The following is a 23,741-nucleotide window of genomic DNA, read 5'->3' as shown; positions in this document are numbered from 1 at the left end:
AAAGTGAAAACGATACACAATGTCTTTTTTGACATCAAAGGCCTCGTCCACTATAAATTTGGTCTTCCCGGACAAACCGTCAACGCCAAGTTTCCTCAAGAGACTCAAAAGAAGGGTCAATCGGATCCGACAAGACATCGCAGCTGATTGGAAGTTGCACCACGACAACGCCCCGGCTCACATAGCCTTTCTTGTGAACAGCTCCCTAACCAAAGCCGACATCCCAACTCTTCAGCAGCCGCCTTACAACCAAGATGTTGACTTTTTGATAGACTTTTTTTGTTTCCTTGCCTAAAAAGGCCGATGAAAGGGGATCCAAGCAGCATGCACCTCGGCTTTCAAGGCTATTCCGGAGAATGCCTTCCGTGACGCCTTCAATGCTTGGAAATCGCCCTGGAAGCACTGCATCGACGCAGAAGGAGCCTATTTTGAAAGTCTTTAAAGAAATATAATGATTGGTTCAATAAATCTTTTTAAATCGACTCAGTCCTATTACTTTCCGGACAAATCCTGTATTCCTTGAGTAAGCAGAAAGCAGAGCTGATATACAGGCCTAGAGCTCGCTGACAGTGAGCTCAAAGCTCGTCAAGGAGTGACCACTGCGGAATCGACGGAAATTGTAAAGCCGGTGAGCTTGCAAGATAAGGCGTTAGAGCTACGGCTATGCGTGAGCTCAGCAAGCGTTGGTCAGCAACTAACACTAGTAGAGTTGCGAAAGACTTCTGGCTCAGAGTGGATTGTGAAAGGTCGATTAAACTACAAGCTCTTAACAAGGCGCACTTCCCATAATGATAGGTGTCCTAACTGGACATTGTCCCATTGGCACTCACGCATTGAGGTTAAAGATTCTGAAGGCCGGAACTTGTCGAAGTTGCTATGAGGAAGACATCAACACAGTTTTTGCTCCACTGTTCAGCTTTCGTCAGGCTAAAGTTGACGCATCTGGGTTGTCATACGTTTTACGAACCCGGTGAATTGGCTGGAATTTATATTAGCCGTGTCAATAAATTTGTGACAAGCTCTAGTTTTGTCGATATGCGACGGACTTTTTGATATATACCTAACAGTCTGGGCATCACAATAGACAAGTGTCACTAGCAGGCCAAGTGGTATTAGTCGTGTATTGACGAGAAATCAGCCTATTTACCTGACCTAATCCCACTAATTCAGTCTACACGACAGTGAGTTTTTTTCAGGAGTACTTCGAGTAAACACTTTATATTTTGTGGTTCCATTAAATATGCTTCGATTTCGCCTCCCTCGTTAAAGCTCTTTATTCGAAATATGATCAAGCGGCTTTCAGATGAGAAAAACGCTGAATTATTCGGGTTTAAGCGTTCCTTCGAACTCTCTACTATCTTAGATTAGACCACTGACGATGTAGTTATCACCACCAACGCCCGACTATCGGAATACATACATATATATTTCATATCATGGTTTTTAATGCTTTTCAGAACCCCTCAGTTGTAATATTTAAGTTGGAAAGGAGCTGGTGGAATTTGTGAGTTGGAAGAGGGGTACTAATACCTCGGAGAAGATTCTCACGACTACCACTACTAAATTTTCACTGGCAGACACTGACTTTTGTCATTATCTTCTGATAAAAAGAATATAAATAACATCAACATGCGATCCGTTCCCACTTTTGTGAAGACTCCTAAAATTACTATTAGTGCGACCCCTGTTTTTATTTTTTTGAAGAAAAATCTTTACCCACTACCATGCAATCAATCACTCACCTGTCCGCAATACTCGCTGGCATTATGCTCGCTATATAAACACCCGCCGCACTGACCTCGTCGATTTTCGTATGATCCATATGACTAGTCGCCGGATAGTTGCACAACACCAGACCCAATTTATCATTCATTGGACGTTCGATTTCAATCAACAGCGGTCCCATCGAAAACTCAACACTCTGCACGACGGACACATCATATTCGACAGTCAGATTTGTATAACCGGAAACGTGGCCGCCACACTTGATGATCTGTTGTGCCTCGGCCAGTGTCTTGCCAATCAGTGAAAGCTACAAAGAACATTAGAGCAAAAACCGAAAACAAACTAAAATAAAAACTTTCACGAGACCAGGTGGAAATTGTCAAGCGCAACGCACAAACGACAGCCACTACACGACGCGCACTCAACATTTGCCACTATTTTTATAGCACATATCATATATATACATTTGTACATGATTGACGAACAACTTACATTATCCACACGCAGCAGCCGATCGCCCGGTTTGATGCGTCCGGTCTTGTAGACGGGTCCATGCGGTCGAACGTGCGTGACGATCAATGGAAAATCGCCGCCGCCGCGCAGCGTCAGCCCCAAGCAACCGCTCTCACGTTCCACAGTGATCTGCGCCAATTTCGATGTGACGCACAAGCTATTCTGGGAGACTGCAGCGAGTCGAAGAATCGCAATTCATTCAATTCGAAATCCACATAAACAAAGCGTTGCAGCCCAGTGCCAGACAACAACAAGTGTGTTTCGGTGGCGTTGAGATTACATTCAATTCCGTTCACAAGTGTTGGCACATCGATCGCCATTGTTGGTGATTCCGGTGACGATTGATTTGATTCGACAGTCGATCAGACGCGGTGAAAATTCCATTAAAGACATGTGACGACAGATAGGATAGCAGATCGCGCAACAAAAGTAGCATTGTGGCGATCATCAAGGAATTGCGCAGAGTTTCATTGGTGAATAGAAGTTGGAAAGAAAGAAAGAGAAAAACAATGTGTTTAAAAAACTTTTATTTTATATTTTTGGGTATTATATTTGTAAGAGATCTTGCTATTTTTCTATTCGACCTGTTTCCATGTCTTCGATAACCTCAAAATTTTTTGATATTCCGTACAACACTTTAAGTCAAACAGTCTACAATATGTCATCTCTCCTACACAATACTGTCAAGGTTTTTCTTTCCTATGTAGAAATATAACCAAGCGTACCTTCCAGGCACTGTCCGAACGGATCCACACGGTAAGACGGAACATTTTACTAGATGCCAGCTGCATCAGTTGTTCGAAAGAAAATGAGTTAGTATCATCTTAGCACTTACTCCTCGAATGTTTCGCCTTTGCCAGATCAAAGCTAAAACACCTCAGATCTCATACTTTTAGGCATCCAGTTGAAATAACGGATATAGAAATAAAGCACCTAAACAGCCTCTGACAGATTTTATGGCGTTTCGCCGTTAGCTGATATCCCACTACACGAGATTTTCATCTAGCTTTACAAAGGACTGTACATAACAGTCTCAGCGTGTTCCCACACCATGCTGAGGAACCAGCCATCTAACCTAACCTACCTCGCAGAACGACTTATAAACCGATTAGCTTTTAACACTTAGGTACTTACCATAGATAGCTAGATACCTTGTGGAAAATAAACTTTTCTAAGTACTCGTATCTACTAATTCCCGAATTCTATCCCAATTTGATTTTGAAATTGACCTATAATCTGCGGGAGCTTCCTATAGTAGAACAGATATATCTTATCCTGGTATCCTCTGAATATAGTATGTTAGATATTTTTACATCCTTCGAGGTTTTCATTGTTCGAAATAGAGCTTAAGTCTTAGGAATCAAGAGCAATTTAGTGGTCAATTGTGAGATGAGCTCTTCATACCACAGTTCCTGCAGAAAACGCCGATCTGACCCTCATCAAAGTAATGTTTACACTCAAAGAGTTAAACAGATTAGGAAAATTGTGTTTTAGCTAGCCTGGTTTGAAGGACTCTGATTCAGCCTTTCTTGGAAGGCTCTTGCAACTCCAAAAGTTCTCGCATTGATTCAGGAAATCGAAAAAACAGCCTAAAACCCCCCAGCTGCTCAAAAGTAGATCACAAGTAGGGAGCAGATCTCCCAAGATCTCTTCAGCGAGTGCGATATTTTACAAGGTTTCATTTCATATGCTTATTTGTACTATAGATCTCCCTAAGAGTATTGGATCTTATAACATAAGTTAGTCTAATACTTAAAGAACTATTCAGAAACTACAAATGGCGTAGCCTTGGACGAAGTCTACTGAGTACAAAACACTTGATTGTTACTGGGAGTAAATAATGCTGTCCGAATATATGTTTAAATCCTTAAAAATTATTCTGTACTATACTCGTATTTTCAAAGTAGTTATTTGTCTATGAATTATCTCACTGTCATTATATATTGTATGTGTAATTCGCCAAAACCTAGAAGTCAGCCCTATTTTGGTCTTCAGTCCATATTTGAAAAAAAAAAAGTTTAGTTAATCACTTTTCAAAAATAAAAATCAAACAAGTGCTCTATAGACCCCCACGCTCAACCGAGGGTTAATGTTTTTATACAAATGTTGCCAGCAACATGTTGCACAGCTGTTGCGTTTACAATCTATGCATTTGCAGAGTGCCACATTGCGGCGAGTACTTGAGATTCTCATTATTATTTACATTTACAGGTTGAAACAATAACAAAATATTAAAACAACACAATACTCACTGTATTCGGGCAGCGAATATTCGATTTCCACCACCGCGGGTATGTTGCGCGCATCGCCAGCCGCATCTCCCGAACTCGAGCCGTTGTTTCCAGCGCCTGTGGAGCCGTCGCAAGCGCCGCACAGCATGCTCATGACGTGTTGATTGCTCAGCCCAATTGTTGAGATGCCGTCAATTTGATGAATACGATCGCCGGGCGCTAGAAAGTCCGCAGCGTGACCCAGTGGACTGAGCGCGCCGATAACAGGTGGATACGATAGGTCGTTGCGTTCTACACACCGGCACACACACACACACCCCAACGGCCACGTGTGAATGCAATTTATGTCGAGGCGTTTTCGATGAATGAAACGTCGTTGTGTGCATATGAAATGGAAGAAAAGAAAGAATATGGGAGAAAATGATAAATAAATAAATAAACAAAATTGCCAATTAGACGGTGAAGCCGTAAAGAAACGCTGCAATTTGTGGTGGAATCATTAGAAACGCACCGATGCACTGATTGTGGCGAATTGTGGGCAGCCGATTGTACTTAAGAGGCGTGTATGTATGAGTAAGTGTATTTATGTGTGTGTATGCTAAGGCTGCTGCGTATGTTTATTTATTTAGCAGACAAGTGTTGCATTTTTATTGCTTACACACATACACAGACAGACACAACGATATAAACATATATTTGAAAAAAAGAAAAAAAAAGTCTGTTGTGGCGGCCTGATCGCTATAAAAATGCACCGTTAGCTATAAAATATAGGCACATAGTTGTTGCTTTTGTTGTTGTTACAATTTTAGCCATTTTTAATGCAAGCATTGAAGTGTTCAATAGTTGAGCCCATAAAATGCCGCGCACCTTTATTACCGCTTCAAATTACATACATACATACATACATACACACAAATACACTACATATACATATATACATGGATATATATATATACATATATGTACATATGTGCCTGTTAATGTGTCCGCTCTTTGGTCATACAACTCAAGCACCGCCGTTTGGCTATTACGTGTGACACCTTTCGCTGCGTGGCTGTGAAATTTGATTATATTTGTGCGTAGCGAAATAAATTTTCATTTCCTCCTGCCACAAATCAAGTCATTCATGCGACCGAAACGACGTAGCCAAATGGCCGAGTGCCAAAAAGTCGTATACAAAACTGTACACACACACGTATCCATGCGTACATATGTATGTATGTATATGTAGGGATACGAAAATACTTACAAGAAAATTACGAGCATACAAAAAACCCTTTTCCGAGGTAAATGTTGCTCAACAATCACTTTTTATATATTTCCCTATCAAAAAAATCATATCTTAGCAATTTCAATATCTCTGTTATCAAATTTGACATAAAATGCTCCTCTTCTTCTGCTTCTCTCAAGGCTGAATACATCACTGAGCAGTATTACCAAGCCGGTTGAGTAATATTATTCGCACTTGAATTTAAAGGACACACCTAATTTGAAATTGAAAAAAAAATTAAGCATTATCGGAATGAGCTGAGCAAAAACGCGTTTCGTACCCAAAATATCCACCAAAATCATTCGAAAGGACTAGCGAGAGATGTCGAGCTCCCTTCCATCTCTCTAAAACTTGCCTGACGATTTTCTATCACCATATCCTTCACTTTTTTATTATTTTCATCAGTTGAAGGTCGTCCAGAATGAGGCATGTCAAGAGATCGTTGACCGTCTTTGAAGGCCGTGGACCACCCTTAGGCTTATGTTGCGATAAAACTGAATCACCGTAAGCCTTTCCATTATTCGCAACGATACCACATATGAGGTTTGGTTAGAAATAACAAATTTGAGACAAATTCCTTGTTCGATATTGAAAATAGTAATAATGGACAGTCCTACCAACTTGGAAAAATACATTTTTTCAAATGTCATTTACTCGATTATTTTAAATTACAATTTTCGGGTACTTTTTTGCCACAATGTATTCTGAATATAGTTCTCCATACAAAGATCTACAGGATTTTTTTTATTTAATCCAGGCCAGAAACGTCAAATAAAATTCAAATTGACTATATTGCCAATTTTTCATTTTTTTCGTATGTAGGTTCGTAGAATGACAACATCTTCCAGTTGAGGTTACATTCAGGAGAAGCTGCAATCATTAACGTAGTAGCTTTTTTAATATCGTCGAAGATCGCGTGTAACTCGAAAAATATTTTCTTTTTTCAAAAATGTTACTAAACAGTTTGGAAATGTACTAAAACTATTGATAGAATAGTTGTCTTTTGTTTTTAATTCCCAAAGAGCCTATCTTTTAGCCTGTCCTACTATTTTTTTGATAGACCAAACCTTCAATTTATCTTCGAAAACTCGTTTGTCCATGATCTAATTCATTTTGAAAACAAAATCACTGCTGAAACCAAAAGTATTCCTCATAAATGTTGGAAGGATTCTGGACCGGGCAAAGTGACTACCACTAGGAGTACCGAGGATAATGAAAACGAGGGTGTACAAAGTGTACAAAGCACAAAAAAACATACAAAATGATTTTGAATGATTGTAAAATTAGATGAATAGTGATAGCTGATTCTCTAAAGATCTCAAAAAAAGGTTTGGTTTAAAAAAATGGTATGAGAAAGCTCTGTGCAATGTGGGAACCGTTCAATTAACAATCGAGGCAATACATCCTATCTTAAATAAATGAAAACGTTGACATATTACACGAATTGAGCTTCGAATTGCTTCTCCAACCGCCGTATTCTCAATTCTCCCAATGTTAGAAAAATCGACCTTTTTCCTCAGTCCTCAATATAACGACCGTTGGGAAGCCGGATACTGAGATCTATTTCTAATGAAAAGACAAATCGTACAACAAAAAAGGTGTCGAAAATTTGCAATATCACCATATTCTATCCGAATGGTAACTTCTTGGGCAATAAAAAAAAATTTTACCAAAAACAAATATATATTTTTTTCAAAACGATTTCGCCCTAAAACGAGCCTACTTGTATTATATACCAAAAATTGCTCTCCAGAAAAATACGAAAAATAAACCACTGAGGTGCCCTCATAGTAACAATTGTTCCACACTCAGTCGGAAATGTGCCTCAAAAATATGAAATATGATTCGAGTTGATTGTCCTCGAGTTGTTGCTTTTAAATGCAACACTTTTCGGGATCAGTGGCATTCCTACGTGACTCCATTAGATTCATTGGTGAACATACAAATGTTTGGGATATGCTTTCCTTTAAAGACTACTATTATAAAGTTATTCAGTTAAACTAAAGACAACCGAGTATGCGAAGACCTCGTCAACCGGCATGTTTTTCTCACTTTCTATCTCCCTCTTTTTCTCTCTTTTTAATTAAACCAGTCTACATGATTTATTTGCTCTTTTTCTCTCTTCATCTCTATTTTATATCAGTCGAAATTATTTATACCACTTGCTTGTTCGATTCGCTACTCTCCAAAAATTGGCAAAACTATCCACCGATCGGCTATGAATACGTATTCGGGTAAATTGTATAGTATATCTATACCCTTTCTTTTCAAGAAAAGGAATTATTAACCTCCCTTCCTTTGTACTTATGTACGAGTATTGAGCAAAATGCAGATCACCGCAGCGTTAGCCAAAATTTGTAATGTTTCAGACAGTTTCTTTTTTATAGCCAAGTTGTACATATATACTTACACATATGTATGTATATAAAATGTATGTACATATCCATCCAATATCCATTTAAATAATATAGAAGTATGTACATATGTATTTGCCGCAACTGTTTCCCCGCCATATCAATTACTTTGGCTAAGCAATCAGCATATTCACACATACACATACACTAACAAACATTTATCCGTCGTAGCAACAATAATAAACCAAATGTTGACAACAACAACACATGAAAGTAGTCCAAAGTTGTCATTGTCGCATAGCAGGAAATTTGGCTGCCCGCCTCCATTATTTCGCCACAGCGTCTGCTGGCCTTCTTCATTACACGCTGTCGAACATATGCAAATACTCGCAAGCTATTTTCCTTTTGCTGTTAATGTTTTTCTTTCGGCCTTTTCGCTTGTTTTTATTTCTACAATATTTTATTTTTCGCTTTGCTTTTGGGATTTTTTTCTTGTTTTCAATTTCTTCAATTTGCCGGCGAACCTCTGAGATTCCTCATGCGGCTATCCAACATGTGGTGATTTCGGCAACAATGTTGACATGCTCGGATACGTCGCGTCGCGTCGCGTTGTGATTGTCTAGACTCGAGACTCGAGACATGCGGTCAATAGCGAGAAGACAAAAACAAATCTAAAACAAAAAAGAAATTGAAACGACTTTTTTCGCTCTTCATTGCTGCCAAGTCGCATTCTCAGCGCCGCCCAGCTGAATCTTCTGCCGCGCCCGCGCCAACTGGGCATTGCCAGCGATTATCAGCGCGACCCTCACCGCCCGCTGGTCTGCGGCGACCGCAATGACAGTGGCAACTGCAGCGTCGTCGTCATGTGGCGTCTGTCGCTAAGCATACGGCGCTCGGCATTCAGCTACTGCCGCTCTTCGCCGCCTGCGCGAGATTAGAAATCTCTTTCGATATGATTTATTTAAGCGGCCAGTTTAATTTATGACATTTCTTAATCAGTTATAAGCTAAATTGTATTGTAATAATTAATGCGCTCATAGCCTAATGCTTGAAGAATTCAATTGCATCATCGGATTTTATCAATCGCAGAATTCTTGGTCGGATTTAAAAGATGATTTAATTGGTAATAAAAAACAAACGAATGTGCGGCAGTGTTCTTATAAAGTAAGTATGGACGTTAATGATGTTCATAAATATATATGTATGTATGTACATACTTATATATATGGATATACAAGTCATGGAGTCGATGAATATCAACATAAATAAATTTACCATACAAGATCACTTTCGTTTTAAAAATATGTGTTGCTGTTATGAGCAAAATATAGTAAGACTTTATTCAAAATTTTAAAATTCCTAAATTATAATTCAAAATCTATTTTGTTCCTCTCAACGTAATCCGCCTTGGCCCCAATGTACCAACGTCCTTTCCAATCGTCGAAACAGTTGTTAATGTCAATTTTCGAAATAGCCTTCAATGCGCGTTGCTTTTCACGTATGATGACTCAAACCGGTTTCCCCAGAGCAGTTGTATGAGTTTTCTCAATAGCCAGAAGTCTCACGGAGCAAAATCAGACGAATACGGTGGTTGCGGCACGATATTGGTTGAAAATTTGGCGAAAAAATCACGAAGAAGCAATGCAGCACGCGACGGTATGTACAATATCGTGGTGCAAAACCCAAGAGTTATCGGCTCATAATTCCGACCTCTTTTACGAATAGCTGCGCGCAAACGACGCATAACTCTCAAATACATACATACATATGTAGTATGCCTTGTTGGCAATTTGGCCGATCGGAAGGAGCTCGGAGCGCATCACACCTCGATAATCAAAGAAAACTATGAACGTAACCTTGATTTTTGAACTGTTTCGACCGATTCATCATCTGTTTCCGACTCATTACAATTAATAATACGTTTTCTGACATCCTCGTAGTCGAAAAGCATTGTTTAATAGACATTAACTCGACGCTGTCTTTAAAAAAATTGAGTGATTTTGGAACCAATTGTGCTTCACTTTTCTTTGGCTCAGATGATCTTGCAAAATGGTTTTTACTGATGCTTCCGATATTCCAACGGTGTCAGTAAGACCACTGACTGATAATCGTCAATTCTCAAGCACCAATTCCTTTATTTTATAGACGTGTTTATCATCAGTTGATGCTGATGGCCGTCCTGAACGTAGTTCGTCGTCAACGCGTTCTCGAACAATTCGTCACTTGATCGCGATAAACAATTATTCCCGAAGGCCTTTGATTTATACTCACTGTGTTTCGACAATTAATAATGAACAGACTTACTCCGGAACAATATGTACAATCGTGCGAATTTATTATCAAAATATTTAGTAGTTCGGTTAGCGTACAATATTCGGTTAATATAATTGCCTAGCAGAGTCGGTAATTCGAGCAATAATGAATCGCACCACTTTTACTCTGAGGACAATGTGTAACCTCAGAGGCGCCAACAGTACATACTGAAGACGCTATTGTATCGAACAAGAGCCGAATAAGTCTATCCGCCATCGCGTGCAACAGTTAGAGATGTGCTCATCCCCTTTATAACAGATTTTACGAAAATATTGTAGTTTGCGGTCTTACAAAATCCTAGTCGAGCAATAATTGAAATCGAACAACCATCAAGCGCGTCACACGTTAAGTGAGTCCCAAAACGAAATGGCCACCCATCCCGATTTTCACATGAAAATTTTGTTCCAACAATGAAACTAACTTCCGCAGATCTTCCAAGAAGAAGTTGCCCAGACTTAAGTTGAATGGATTTCTCGAACGTTGGTTCGTATAAGACGACGCTGCTTGCCATACACCTAACAAAACAATCAATTTTTTTAACGAAACTTTTGGCGAACGTATTATCTCGCATTGTGGACCTATGGCGCCTTCAAAATCATGCGATTTAATACTAGACAAAGGAGATAAGCTCCAAACGATTTTCAAAGAGAATATTCCGCGGGTTATTGCTGAAACACGACCCGAATTGCTACAAGAAATGGTCGAAAATTGGGCACCTCTGCTGGAATTTATTCGAGCCAATCGCAGCGGTCTTCTTCTTCTTTATTGGCGTAGACACCGCTGACGCGGTTATAGCCGAGTTAAATTTCCTCATCAGAGGCTGTTTTGGTCTTTTCCTTGGGGTGTTTTTTACGTGGGGTCCCAAACCCAGCGCACAATCTTGGGGAGAATTTTTCGCCTTTTCACTTTAGCTCGCCTTCAAACGGATGTTTTTTGGCTACTCAGAGGATACTTGGTCTAAGAACAGAAGTCGTGCGCTGCTTGAGCCATTAGTTAAAAAAATCGTTTCTGGCCACTACCAAGTGAATGGCGCTCAAAGGATATTCCTCACTTGCCCAAAATCATTTTTAAAACATAATGGCAGACCCTTTTCCTTATAATAAAGCTAAGTTCTTGACCATAACATGAGTAGTATGTGCGTTTCATTTCCTCAAGAAAACAACATGCCTAAAAAAAACTATTCATAAGTTTCTTCGATTCGCCACTTCTTTGACAATTTGTTTGAAATCTCCTCCTTTAATAAAAATATATCAGTGTAAAAGCAACATCAAAGTTATCCAATTCAATGCAAATGTAGAGAACAAGTTAAGAGCTCATTGAAGTGGCATAAACGCTTGCTATTCTCTCACAAGTATCTCAAGCTTATACCTGTAGTCTGTTCGATTTCCAACTTTCAAAGGTTTTTCGAATCGTGAAAATATAGCTCTGAATCCTTCAATTGACTGAAACTTTGTCTTGCTACGAGTATTAGTTCTGCTATTGATTAAACGAGCCTATTTGAAGTACGGCTGTTGTTTGTTCGATTCACCGTTATCTAAGATAGTAAATCAATTAAAACTAATGTATTTTTCAAAGAATTTGTAAGGCTTCATCCTCCTTTCAAAATTACTTAGAAGAAGGTGTTTGAAAGCATAACCAAAACGTCCTTACTGAGCCATTAATCTTTCTGACTGGAACTCTTTTAATATAAAGCAGTTTTGAAGTTCACAGTACAGGGACCTATCGCAAAATAGTGCATAAGCGCTTGTTGATTATTTCAGAAATATTACTTAAAATTTAAAGCTTTTTTTTCGGGTATTTGAAACCTTATTGATACAGGCTTCGCGGTTGATAACTTTTAGCTCAATAGTGGTTAGCCTACCAAAATTAATATTATATTGGCATAATCATGATAATCCCCAAAGACCATAGACCTTAAAACATGCCTGGGATCCGACGATTTGTCATATTATATTAAATTCTTTTCCTGAAAAAATTGATTTGTTCTTCGCGAAAACACATGTTACGGAGCAAGACACCCAATTAACATTCGCTTAAGTGTGGCGAATTTCAGAAATTTATGCCAACAATAAATCACCGAAGAGTTTAAATGAAATTAATTTATATACATATATACATACATACATATAAAACAATTGTATATGGTTGGCGGCATGGCGACGATTTCTGCAGAAATATTAAATGCTTTATGTGAAAGCTTCATTAAATGGGATTTGCGAGACTCACTTTTAAATAGCGTCTATAATGTATATGTACATACACTAGCCTGTGTGCCTATATTCGAATATACTGGGTATAATGTGAAACATTTTTAATTATGTGTGCCGTAAGATAATATTTTCGAAATATTTTTCAACTTTAATGAAATGGAATATTTTTAAAGCTGAACAAGATAAGATTTTTAGAATTGTCTAAACAGAAATGTTGGCTTTTAAAATTCCAATCTCTTTTCATTAATTTTCTTCAATTTGCCAAGAATTTGGAGAGTGACAAAACGAAAAGAAAACTGGATTAAATAAAATATCAAGCAAATATAAACTAGAGTCTCCATTCTAGAAATATAAGATGATAATGTTAAACGACTATATTGAGATATCCCCTCTCTCCGCTTTTGTATTGGTAATCGACTATGTATCTTTGTTGTTGATTCATTTGTAAATTTTAAACTAGCAGCTAGCAGAGAAGTGGCGAATTGAACACGATCACTATACTATATTAGGCAGTATTTATAGCCAATCAAAAAGATAGTTCAAATATAATATCGAAATATTTAGTAGAGTTTCTGGAACGTTCAACGGGCGGCAGTCATCAACATGTGTAGTGCATTAAGGTCCATTCCAACCATGGCACTTAACGTCATCTTGCATATAGTGCAAGCCATAAATGGCTATGAAAATTTCTATCAAGCTGAGAGAATCTGAGTTTTTAAAAGAACACATTTCTGAACACTCGGATATCCTTACACACTTTGACTTCATACCGGATCACTAGGATCGTGGAGTCGCCAAACCGAACTCTGGCTGCTCCTTCTCTTCCCATATATCGACGAGGGAGTTGTGGATGGGAAGAATCCGTTTGAGGAGAGGGGCAGTGGGCTTCTTAACGGATGGGTCAAAGCTTCAGGGTAAGGTTGGTGGATGGGTTTACTGTCAGGAGCTCTCTATCAACTCCACCTTCAGATTTCCTGACTATTGCGGTGTCTTCCAAGCCGAGGTTGCAGCCATTAAGGTAGCAGCAGATCAACTACCCCGGAGTGTAGCCACCTTCAGAGAAGCGACCAATCACTCAGCGCTGGGTCATCAACCGTAGATGCGCTGTCACCAAAGCCTTTTGCCTCATGGTCGATTGCAAGATATCTGGTGATCTTTTTGCCCTCAGTAAGGCTAGCTTCTGCCTAGTAGTGGGACTTTTAACAGGCCATTGCCCTATTAGGAGCCATTCTGTAAGGTTGGGGATCTTACCAGACGCCATCTGCAGAAGCTGTATGGAAGAAGATGATCACAGTCCACGTGCGATTTTTGATCAGTCATCTAATAGAGTTTCTGACTCGAAAACAATTTTAAAGTAAGTCTTAGAGAGCAACCAAAAACCATTTCATATTCCCCATCCGGAAATTAGTTCAGGAATAGGTTCTTAATTTTCCACTATCTTGGTATAGTAGGGGGCTAATTATCACCTATAACTATAGATTAAAGGAAGAGTCACTCACCGTCTGCTGTGATTTAAATTGGGAAGAAAGTGTTAAGAAAGTACTAAAATTATTTCATAATTTTTTAAACCACAGATGGAGCCCAGGTTGCTGACAATATGGCGCGTCACAGGCAAATATGGTAATGCACTACTTCTTAGTCCTCGAAGTCCATGTCATCCGTCCAAGTACTTTATTGTGACCGAAGAACTGTGCAAAAGGACATATCGCACATGAAATCATCGCCTTATTGAAGAACTTTTGGAAATCAAATCATAGCAAGAAATAGGTCTGTTAGTTGAGAAACTAATCTAACTAATTTAGACTACATTTTGTGGCGCTGCGTCAGGTCAATGAGCTGTATTCGAACGAACTAGTTTCAAAGCAACATTCGGCACTTTAGTGGTGAGTTATACTCTGCGGAGCTGCAGAATTTGGTGTAAGGTTGGTTCAAAGAGTTAAGTAGTCTTCATAGGCGGTATATTTCCGAAATTATCTTACAAATACCAAACTTGATGACTTTATTATTTTAAAGGAAAAAGCATGCTATATGTGTATTTATTTGGTTATAAATATCAAATTTCTGTGGCATTTCGGTCACAAGTTTTTTAGTAAAGTGTGGCATAATACTCACAGATTTTCGAGAATTTTCTTGAATAGATTTCATAAAGAAAAACGCATGTTGTTTTTTCTTTGTTTTCACCTACAAATATATATTTTATAAATGTGCATGCAGCCCTCTTGCAAGAAGTACAAAGAACTCTTGGGTCAATGTTTCACAAGAAATGGTGTTTATTGCCTGCAGTTGGAAAAAAAAGCTACCGGAAATATATACATATGGGCTTTCACCATTCACCAATTGGGAAACAAAGAGATTTTTCGAGGAATTTTCAAAAATAATAATTTAATAATGTAAATCGAAATCGAAATACGTTTACATTGCTGCATTCTAGCGCTTACGCAATTGGTATGGAACATATGGTGGGACTACAAATGTGTCTCTCTCTCTCTCTCTCTCTTTAAAATTTTAACAATTTTTCAGTAAACAAACAAAGCCCGTCTGTTTGGGCTCAACCCACTCGAGTATTTCGATACAAACTTTTATTGGGCATCAACGAGCTGTCATATTTGATAATTAAATGTACAACTATTTTGATCGAATAATTTGCAACCCTGCTTGGGCGGCATTAAAGTAATCTGCTCGCCGATTATGTTGTCAGTCCATCAATCAATCAAATAAATTGAGACGAGGCATGTCGTGCATTTTGAGGACACGCGCACGCTTTTAGAGATTTGTGATGTCAAATTTCTCAGAATGAAAATTGAAACTCGCACACATTGCCCAATCGCACACATACACACACACACACAGTTATACATATATATACGCTCAAATGTAGCTATAAATGTAGCTTGTGCAATGGGTGATACAATTCTACAAGGCGAACCCCTTCACAGCCGCCAGCCAAAGCGGAAGTGGCGGAGGTTGAGATTTGGACATGATTTCGTAATGAATACATTTCGATCGGTTAAATTTAGAAAAATGTGGCACTAATTGTTGCGGGTTAAATGGTGGTGAGCAGTGGTAATGAGCAGCACGAGTGCATACCCTCGCAAATACATGGCTTTGTAGGTACACCCTGCAGGAAAAATAAAATTATTTTCACGCCACAGCACCAATAATTAATAGAAGCGCGAGAAAAAATGGAATGTTGCCACAAGTTTGAAAATTTTAAGTCAAAAAAACATTTTTTTTTTAATTTTAATAAAATGCTAATCCAAACGAAAAACATAAGAAAAGCTAAAGTAGAACATAGAGGTGTTGCCACCTGTTTCACAATTTAGCTCTATAAGGTTGACATTATGTAAAATTGCTAAAATTTTGGTATTAAAATGAGAAGATTCAAGAAAGATTTATGTGAAAAATACTTTAAGATAGTTGCCACCTCTTTAAAAAAAAAATCGAAAAAAACTTAAAAAAAAGTTATAATATTGCTAATCCAGCCGCAGAACTTAGGAAAAGCTAAAGTAAAAAATTTAGATGTTGCCACCTGTTTGAGAATTTAGCTCTAATGGATTAACATTATTTAAAATTGCTAAAATTTGATTTATAAATGAGAAGGTTCAAAAAAGTTTTATGCGAGAAATTACTTTAAGATGGTTGCCACCTCTTTAAAAAAGTAATTTAGAATAACTGAAAAAAACAGTAACGGTATTATAACATCGCTAACAATATAAAGTGATTTAACGGAACTTACTGTTGAAAAATGATTATTGAAAAGTTTTGCCACATGTTTAGAAATTTAAAAATTTGTGTCAGAGATATGCATTTGAGAGAGGTTGCCAACTGTTTAAAAAATTAAGGTAGAAAAAACTAAAGAAATTAAACATTTTTGCAAACAAGCTGAGAAATTTGTCTAAAGTTATTGTGGGAAAAATTTTTTGATGAGAGTTGCCACCTATTTCTCAATTTAATTTTTTTTAAATTAATACTAAAATTGAAAAAAATTGCTATGGATAATCAAATGCAAGAAAGCTTAAAGTAAAAAAAATTTGATGGTAACTATACCTTTTTAAATTATATATTGAAGAATAACTGAAGAAATTAATATCAGCACTATACTGCAAAAAAGTTGTTTAACAAAATTTAGTTTGAAAAATGTTGCTACATGTTTCAAGTTTTTAATATTGAGGTTGTTGCCACCTATTTAAAAAGTATAATGAAAAATAACTGGAAAAATGCATATCAGCAGTATAATGCAATAACGTGGTTTAACAAAACTTAATGTTCGAAACTTTTATTTAAAGGTTGCCACATGTTTCAAGTTTCTAATTCAATTAAATTAAAAAATATTAACGAGTTACAATCAGTATAACTGTAAAATTTAATAAGTTCAAGATGATTTTATAAGTTTAAGCAGTTGGAAATATGTGTGAACAAGGTTGCCACATATTTAATTTAATTAAAATTAATTTTCTTTTATAATATTAATATATGAGCAGCGAACTGAAAAATTAAAAAAAATATATTTTATTTTGATAAGGGTTGCCAACTATTTCGAAAATTGTGTCACAAAATTAAAAAAAAAAATCAAAAGTACTGATATATGTGTTGGATATAGAAATATTTTCAGCGATATCGTGCGAAAAAAATTAATTAATGCCGATTATCTCAACACGAAGCTATTTTGCTTCACCACCGGTTTACGAGAGAAAACTAGCACAAATTCGACAAAATTCCTCAACTGAAGCTTTGGTTGATCAATTCGCGTTTTCCTACAGGCCTATGAGGAGGACACACACCACAACAGCATAAGATATAAAGTCATAATATTCGTTATATAATTTTCGTTTCTCGAGTGCCTCCCTTTTGAGGTTATTGCACCCAAACTCACCTGCAAATGTGATGCCCATATTGTGTGGGTTGTCACGTGGCAGTGTTATTGTTGCATAAGTGGTGCCACGATCGGGTGCCAGGCCGGAATCCTCTGACTGTGCGGGACTCATAGCGCGATCCACTGGAAATAGAGAAGAAAAATTTTCATTTAATAAATGGTTTCTTAAATCTTTTTTTGCTGTCTACCAATGTAAACACTCTGCAAGAAAAGTGTGGAAAAATAATGGCGAAAGCCAAAAATTAAATAAACTTGCGCCCAATTCGTAAACAAAAACAAGAAGTGAGCAAAGCGATTACATTTGCTTCCCAAAAAAATCTTAAATTTTCACAAAGGCGAAAAATGTAAACAAGTTGAACAAAGCCCATCAACAATAACAACAAATATGAAAAAAAAAAATCGACAAAAAAATTAAATTGCAAACATTCCCCCTCTCCACCCCCTCCACATTTTCCATGCGGAATGTGAACAAAAGCGAAATTTGCGCGCTTCCTGGTGGTCCCATTGTGGCCCCGCTCGTTAACACATCTCACAGCGCATTTTATGCTCCCTTTTTACCATATTCCTCCAACTTCTCTTTCGCTTTGTTGGCGATGCCTTCGTGCAGCGTGCATTTTACGATCGCCAGCATTGTTGTAAAATGTGTTAAACGCATTTTATTGTGCGAAAATCAGGCCTTGTTATTGCTTTTATTGTACTCGCGTAAATCTCATCAATCATTGATGCCGTTAATGACTGCGCGTCTGTGCAACTGACCCTGCCTGCCTCCCATTCGCAGTTTTGCAACGATCATTGTGATCCATGTGATCATTATGCGCGAATGCTGCAGCGTTTCCCATTTGCTCGTAAACGCTGTCGGTTTTATTATAGCAGTATTCGCAATCGCAAGTCTTCCCCTCATTGATCGTATTCGCGAAAATATACAAACTCACATACATATAAGTACATATGTCGGTCCAATTTTGAAATTTTTTTTAGCAAAATTATTCTTAAATTATTTATTCATTATTAATTTTGTATACTTAATTCATAAAATAATATTGTTTTGAAACAGCTATAACCAGTAATAATCAATAAATTTCTAATCGACTCAAAGCGCTGTCGATTTATGAGAGCATTTATGATACATTTTTATAGAAGCTCTAGTTACCACAATGGACCGCCATTATAAGCTGTCCAAGAGAGATTCCCTTTTAATATCGACTATTTAACCTAACCTAACCCTGAAAACCACGGAACTCCTCGAACTTCCAAAGTGTATTCATCAATCAAATTACCTTAAGCGTCCAAAAATCTACAAAAACATTAACTGAACTACATATATTAAGATATTCAAAAAGGAGTTCGGTAAGTCCTTACTAACTCTCCTTACATTTTATATCATCGCGAAGCTTAGTTGCGGTCGGTCAATTTCCCATTCTCTTCAGCCGACGTAAGAGATTAATTAAGAGCTTACTATGGTTCTTCAATGCAAACCCATCTGCGCTAACTCCACTTTAACTAAAAATCTTGACAGATCATTTGGTAATACACCAACGCTTCGAATACGCCATTGATGTGAAGCTTACTACTCACCATTTGCACAGAGAAACAGGCGGCACTAATAGTCTTGTCGCCACCATAGATCAATTACACCGTGGTTAACAAGTGTAGGAAGGCTTTAAGCTCACTCGCAGGTCAACTCCATTTGTCCATAATGTGGGTTCTCGGTCATACGAACATTTTCGGCAACGAATAAGCAGACGATTTGGCTAAGTCAAGAGCCTCTCTAGATGAATCCGAGGCAGAAACAATACCGTGTCAGGAATCATCAAGAGGAAACTGAATACACAATTTGAACTAGTTATTATTAGACGAGAAATGCACCGCGGCCTGAACTAGTTACTCAGAATTGATGAAAATCTACAACCAAATGCAGGGTAGCGAAAGAGATGTAGCCAAATTATGACAAGATAAAAATTAAGTACTTATTTCATAGGTCGAGGAAAATTATATACAGACTTACAGCTACCATTACAGGGCATTGGCCATTTACAGGACATGAGCTTAAAATGGTTATGCCTTATATCAACACTTGTCGCAGCTATAAACTTGAAGGGAACGAGGTCTCAGACAAGGCGACTGCCTATCGTGCGACTTCTTAAAAAATATTCAAGCTCAGGAGCTGAATAGAGAAGATATAATCGTCTACAAGAGTGTATAACTGTTGGCGTCCGCCAATGATAATAACGCCGTTATAACAACGTGCCGTTAGTTCTGCTTTCTCCAGGTTGGACAAGGAAGCGAAGCAAATGGGTCTGTCTTCAAACAAACAGTCGTCACAGTCGCGACTTGACTCTCACGTCACTGTGAATAACACGTCACGCAGAATAACTCTTGCTAACAGGTGCTACTTCGGACTGAGTAGGCAATTGAGAAGTAAAGTCCCCTCTCGACAAATAAAGAATATATTTTACAAGTCACACATTATCCCCGACCTGATATATGATGCAGATGAATGGATAATGACATCATCCGATGAGGCGACGTTAGGAGTTTTCGAGAGAAAAGTTCTCCGAAAGATTAATGATTCTTTGCGCATTGGAAACAGTGAATACCGCAGTCGATAGACCGATGAGCTGTACGATATACTTGTACGACGATATTGACCTAGCTCAGCGAACTAAGAGACAGCGGCTACGCTGGCTAGGTCATGCCGTCCGAATGAATGAAAACGATCCAGCTCTGAAAGTATTCTACGCAGTATCTACCGGGGAATGCTGAGGAAAGACCAGGTGGAAAAGGACCTGACTATAATTGGAATCTCCAATTGGCTTCAAAGAGTGAAAAGGAAGGAAAAACATACAAATTTTTTTTATAAAAGTACAACGCCACACAAAGAAACCGAGACAAATTCATACAAAAACGCCTAGATCAACCAAATTCCACGAATATTGAAACAACAGTGATTTTTTTTAATTTTTCATTTGGTTTTCGGTTTCATTTTTCGGCAAAACGCATAAATTGAAAACACATTTGCTTACTTTGTCGCTTTGCGCAGTCACATTCGAAAGCGTTCGACATTTGGCATACGGCACACGGCATAAAAATATCAAAGACCTCGATTGCCCATACCTAGAAGAAAACAACAAACACAACGGCAGCAATAACAACAAGAACATTGCAATATTTTCTTAATTTATTCGTCACCAGCAGCGTTGAGAGATCAAAGGCGCACCCAATTTGCATGCAGAAACGCAGAACGGTGGCGGTGAGCGGCCCGGTTGCCACTCGTTTTGGGGAGTCATTTTGATTGGCTTTCGGCAGAGTTGTTTGCCGTTAACAACAAAAAATTGCAGCACAACGCATGACCAATGCAATAATTCACAGGAAGATAGCCAAATCGAATTGCAACGCTGCGGGTGAACGCGTCGGCAACGCGATCGACGTTTGCCGCCTTCGCGCTCAAAGCCTTACAAAGAGGCTGCGCAGCGCACCGCGTACCGTTGGTAGGTGGCGTCGGCGACAATTGCTACTGCGGCCTCATTGTATGGAGAGTTTGTATGAGAGTTGTGGCAGTGGTGCGCGTTGCTCGTGGCTGCAGAATTGGAGCAGTCGTTGCGTGCCTATTTAAACCGTGACTTACGATGCCGCCGTTTTGGTAACATCAAAAGCGTAATTTATGCCAGCAAGCGTCGCTCGAAATAAATCAACAGATCAATTGGGTAGTCTTTCAGTTTGTGGGCATATCGAATGTGCCATATTTGAATATTGGCGGTTTTGGTCTAAAATAATATATTTGCTGTCACGCTTTATTATCTATTTTATTTGGTCATGGAAAGATTTTGTCGCAAACGATCCTTATTCTGTTAAAGGTTTTGTGTAAGACACAGAATGACCTCTTCTTGGAAGAATCCCCGGACGCTCAGAAAACCAATGGCAGTTATTGTAAGGCGATAAATTGGACTTTCCATCTGTAAAAGGACGGTGGAGCCAAATGTGGACTAACACTCTGTGTAATTCATTGGCTCAACATACCAGTTGCCGAGTATGACACATGGTATATTTGTATGACGGCCAATGATGGGAAAGAAATGCGATAAAGTGTATGAGAATCTTACAAAGAGCAGCTAGTATAAAAATACATCAGTGGAGCTCTTAGAACAGCGTCAAATCAGATACTACATACCTGACCTGTAAGCAACTGGCAGCGAAGTGAGGTCTTAGACTGAAGGAATCCTTCCTATTAATCGTCTGTAATAAGGCGCATTCTAAGATACTTAGCCAGTTCCTGTTTCTACCCAATAACATGGCTTTTCGAAATCCTTTAGAAGTAAACTTAAATTCCATACCCTCTATTGTCTTCGTTTCCAGAACAGTGTGAGATAGAGTTGAGATGATCAGGAACACTTGGATTGTTATATAATATATACGGATGAGTCCAAGCTAGATCATCGAATGGGTTGGATACCTTTCCAGCAAAATTAGACACCAGAATCGCCTTCCGACTGTCAGCCCACTCCAATGCCTTTCAAGTGGAGATGACAGGATATAAAGATAGACTTATTTTGATGACAAAGAGTGTGCTCACAACAAGAAGCACATAGTCAGGCGCTTTGAAATCACTAAAGTCTGTTAAGGATTCATTGAAAATAGTAAAAGAATATCTCTTAGTTGATGTACCATCCCATTTCGTGATATACTTGCAATGGGTTTCAGTAGGATATAGCTGAGCCCCGTTGAAGTCAGTCTATAACTTGCTCAACAAGCAGCTAAGCGTAGCTTAAATGGAATATAGTTCGCACATCCTGATTAGTATAATTCAAAAATTATAGCATAAGAACTATAGTAGGAGTGCTAAAGGTCACTAACAACTTGACAGAAATGTCAACAGACTGTGAATACCTTAAAACAACGAATGTAGAAGCTGCCAAGAGGAACAAGCGAATATATTTCTATAGAAAAATCATCGCAACTATCGGCCAAAAGTTTCTTGACGATGTTCTTGAAGTTGAACATATAAATCTTTTTGTATTGATGAACTGCATCAGGAGCACAGGATGGTTCAAAGAGAACACAATAGAGTTATTTTAGTGTCGGTGCTTTAACAATGGATCTCTAGTTATAAGGCTGAGCAAAAAAGTAACTAATCTTTGACGTTGGTTGTTGACCTCGATCACTCTGAACATTGCGGCCAAGCACCGTTTTATTTGCCTTTGACAAGATCTCGCTTCTGAAAACCGAAAATTGTATAAATAATACTTGTTCAATCGGTTGGCGAGCTCTCGCATGTTCTCAACTATCGCTTATACATTTTCACAGACTTTTTCAGAGAGATAAATATTCACTACGTTAGCAGGGCTCCGAGCTCATTAGTCATGCGATCGAAGCCAGTTCAGAAGTTGGAATGAAACAATTTTGTCGTTAATTGGAAGTCTAGCTCAGCAGTTTACAAAAAACAAAATTTCGTGTCATAATTAAAAGTTTAGCGGACGAATTAGAGGCCCTTGGATCCATGTTTCCTAATAGAGATCACACCTAGTACCCAGCAGAATATTTGGTGGGTCTAGGTGAGTCATTGTGATTTAGAAGAGGGCACAATAGACCTAAGGAAGGCGATACATTCCTCATCTATCAATCAATCAATTAGCGGCCGAGGTGGAAGTTGGCTGTGAGCTGATGATTTGAAATATTATCGGCGTGTTTTAATTGGTTGTCCTACTTTGTGAAACTAATCTGACGAATCAAAATATTATTAAACGGAAATCAACTCTAAATCTGTCTCAATAACCGCCATGGGAATCCGGTTTGTCTGGTTTAGGGAAGTTCGAAACGATGGATCATTTCGATAGAATTATTTTTAAAGCTTTGAGCGGCTCAGGTATGGGTATATTGTATAAACTGAAATCGGAAGATCTTACTTGGTATAGTATGGGCGAGCATGACAATGAAGTCACTGTCATATGGGCGAAAAGCGGCAATGTGAAAAGTGAAGGAAATGGTCCACTTATAAAACTTATACCCAAAAATAATTTTTACTTAAAAAAATCGTAAAAAAATTGTTTTTAATTTTCCGTCGGAGAGTGAATTTCCGATTTTTTAAGTACCCACTACAGTTATTTGCAGCCGCTTCACGGGAGCGGAAATCGAATGGAGTACTAAATGCCTTCGATTCAAGTGCAAATGAACTTCGGTAACAATTCCGAACACCTTTGGCACTTTAAAGAAAATCAATTTGAGTAAAAAGTTTTTAAATCTTCTTAAGATTGTTTT

At 38.2% G+C, this 23,741-nt stretch overlaps 1 protein-coding gene across 2 annotated transcripts in view; it reads right to left on the bottom strand.

Annotated features, from left to right (window-relative positions):
- Positions 1-23,741, bottom strand: part of LOC126759049 (glutamate receptor-interacting protein 1) — a 67,463-nt gene that overhangs the window by 11,457 nt on the left and 32,265 nt on the right. For both annotated transcript variants that reach the window (XM_050473622.1, XM_050473621.1), the window contains exons 3-6: positions 17,490-17,612; positions 4,491-4,760; positions 2,218-2,408; positions 1,743-2,032 (exon numbers count right to left, since the gene is read on the bottom strand). In XM_050473622.1, coding sequence (XP_050329579.1) covers positions 1,743-2,032; positions 2,218-2,408; positions 4,491-4,760; positions 17,490-17,612 — 874 coding nt within the window. The remainder of the gene's footprint in view (positions 1-1,742; positions 2,033-2,217; positions 2,409-4,490; positions 4,761-17,489; positions 17,613-23,741) is intronic.

This window comes from Bactrocera neohumeralis, chromosome 5 (genome assembly GCF_024586455.1).
Source record: "Bactrocera neohumeralis isolate Rockhampton chromosome 5, APGP_CSIRO_Bneo_wtdbg2-racon-allhic-juicebox.fasta_v2, whole genome shotgun sequence".
Classification (NCBI taxonomy): Eukaryota; Metazoa; Arthropoda; class Insecta; order Diptera; family Tephritidae; genus Bactrocera; species Bactrocera neohumeralis.
The sequence above is the reverse complement of the archived record's forward strand: the minus strand, read 5'-3'. Positions and strand labels throughout refer to the sequence as shown.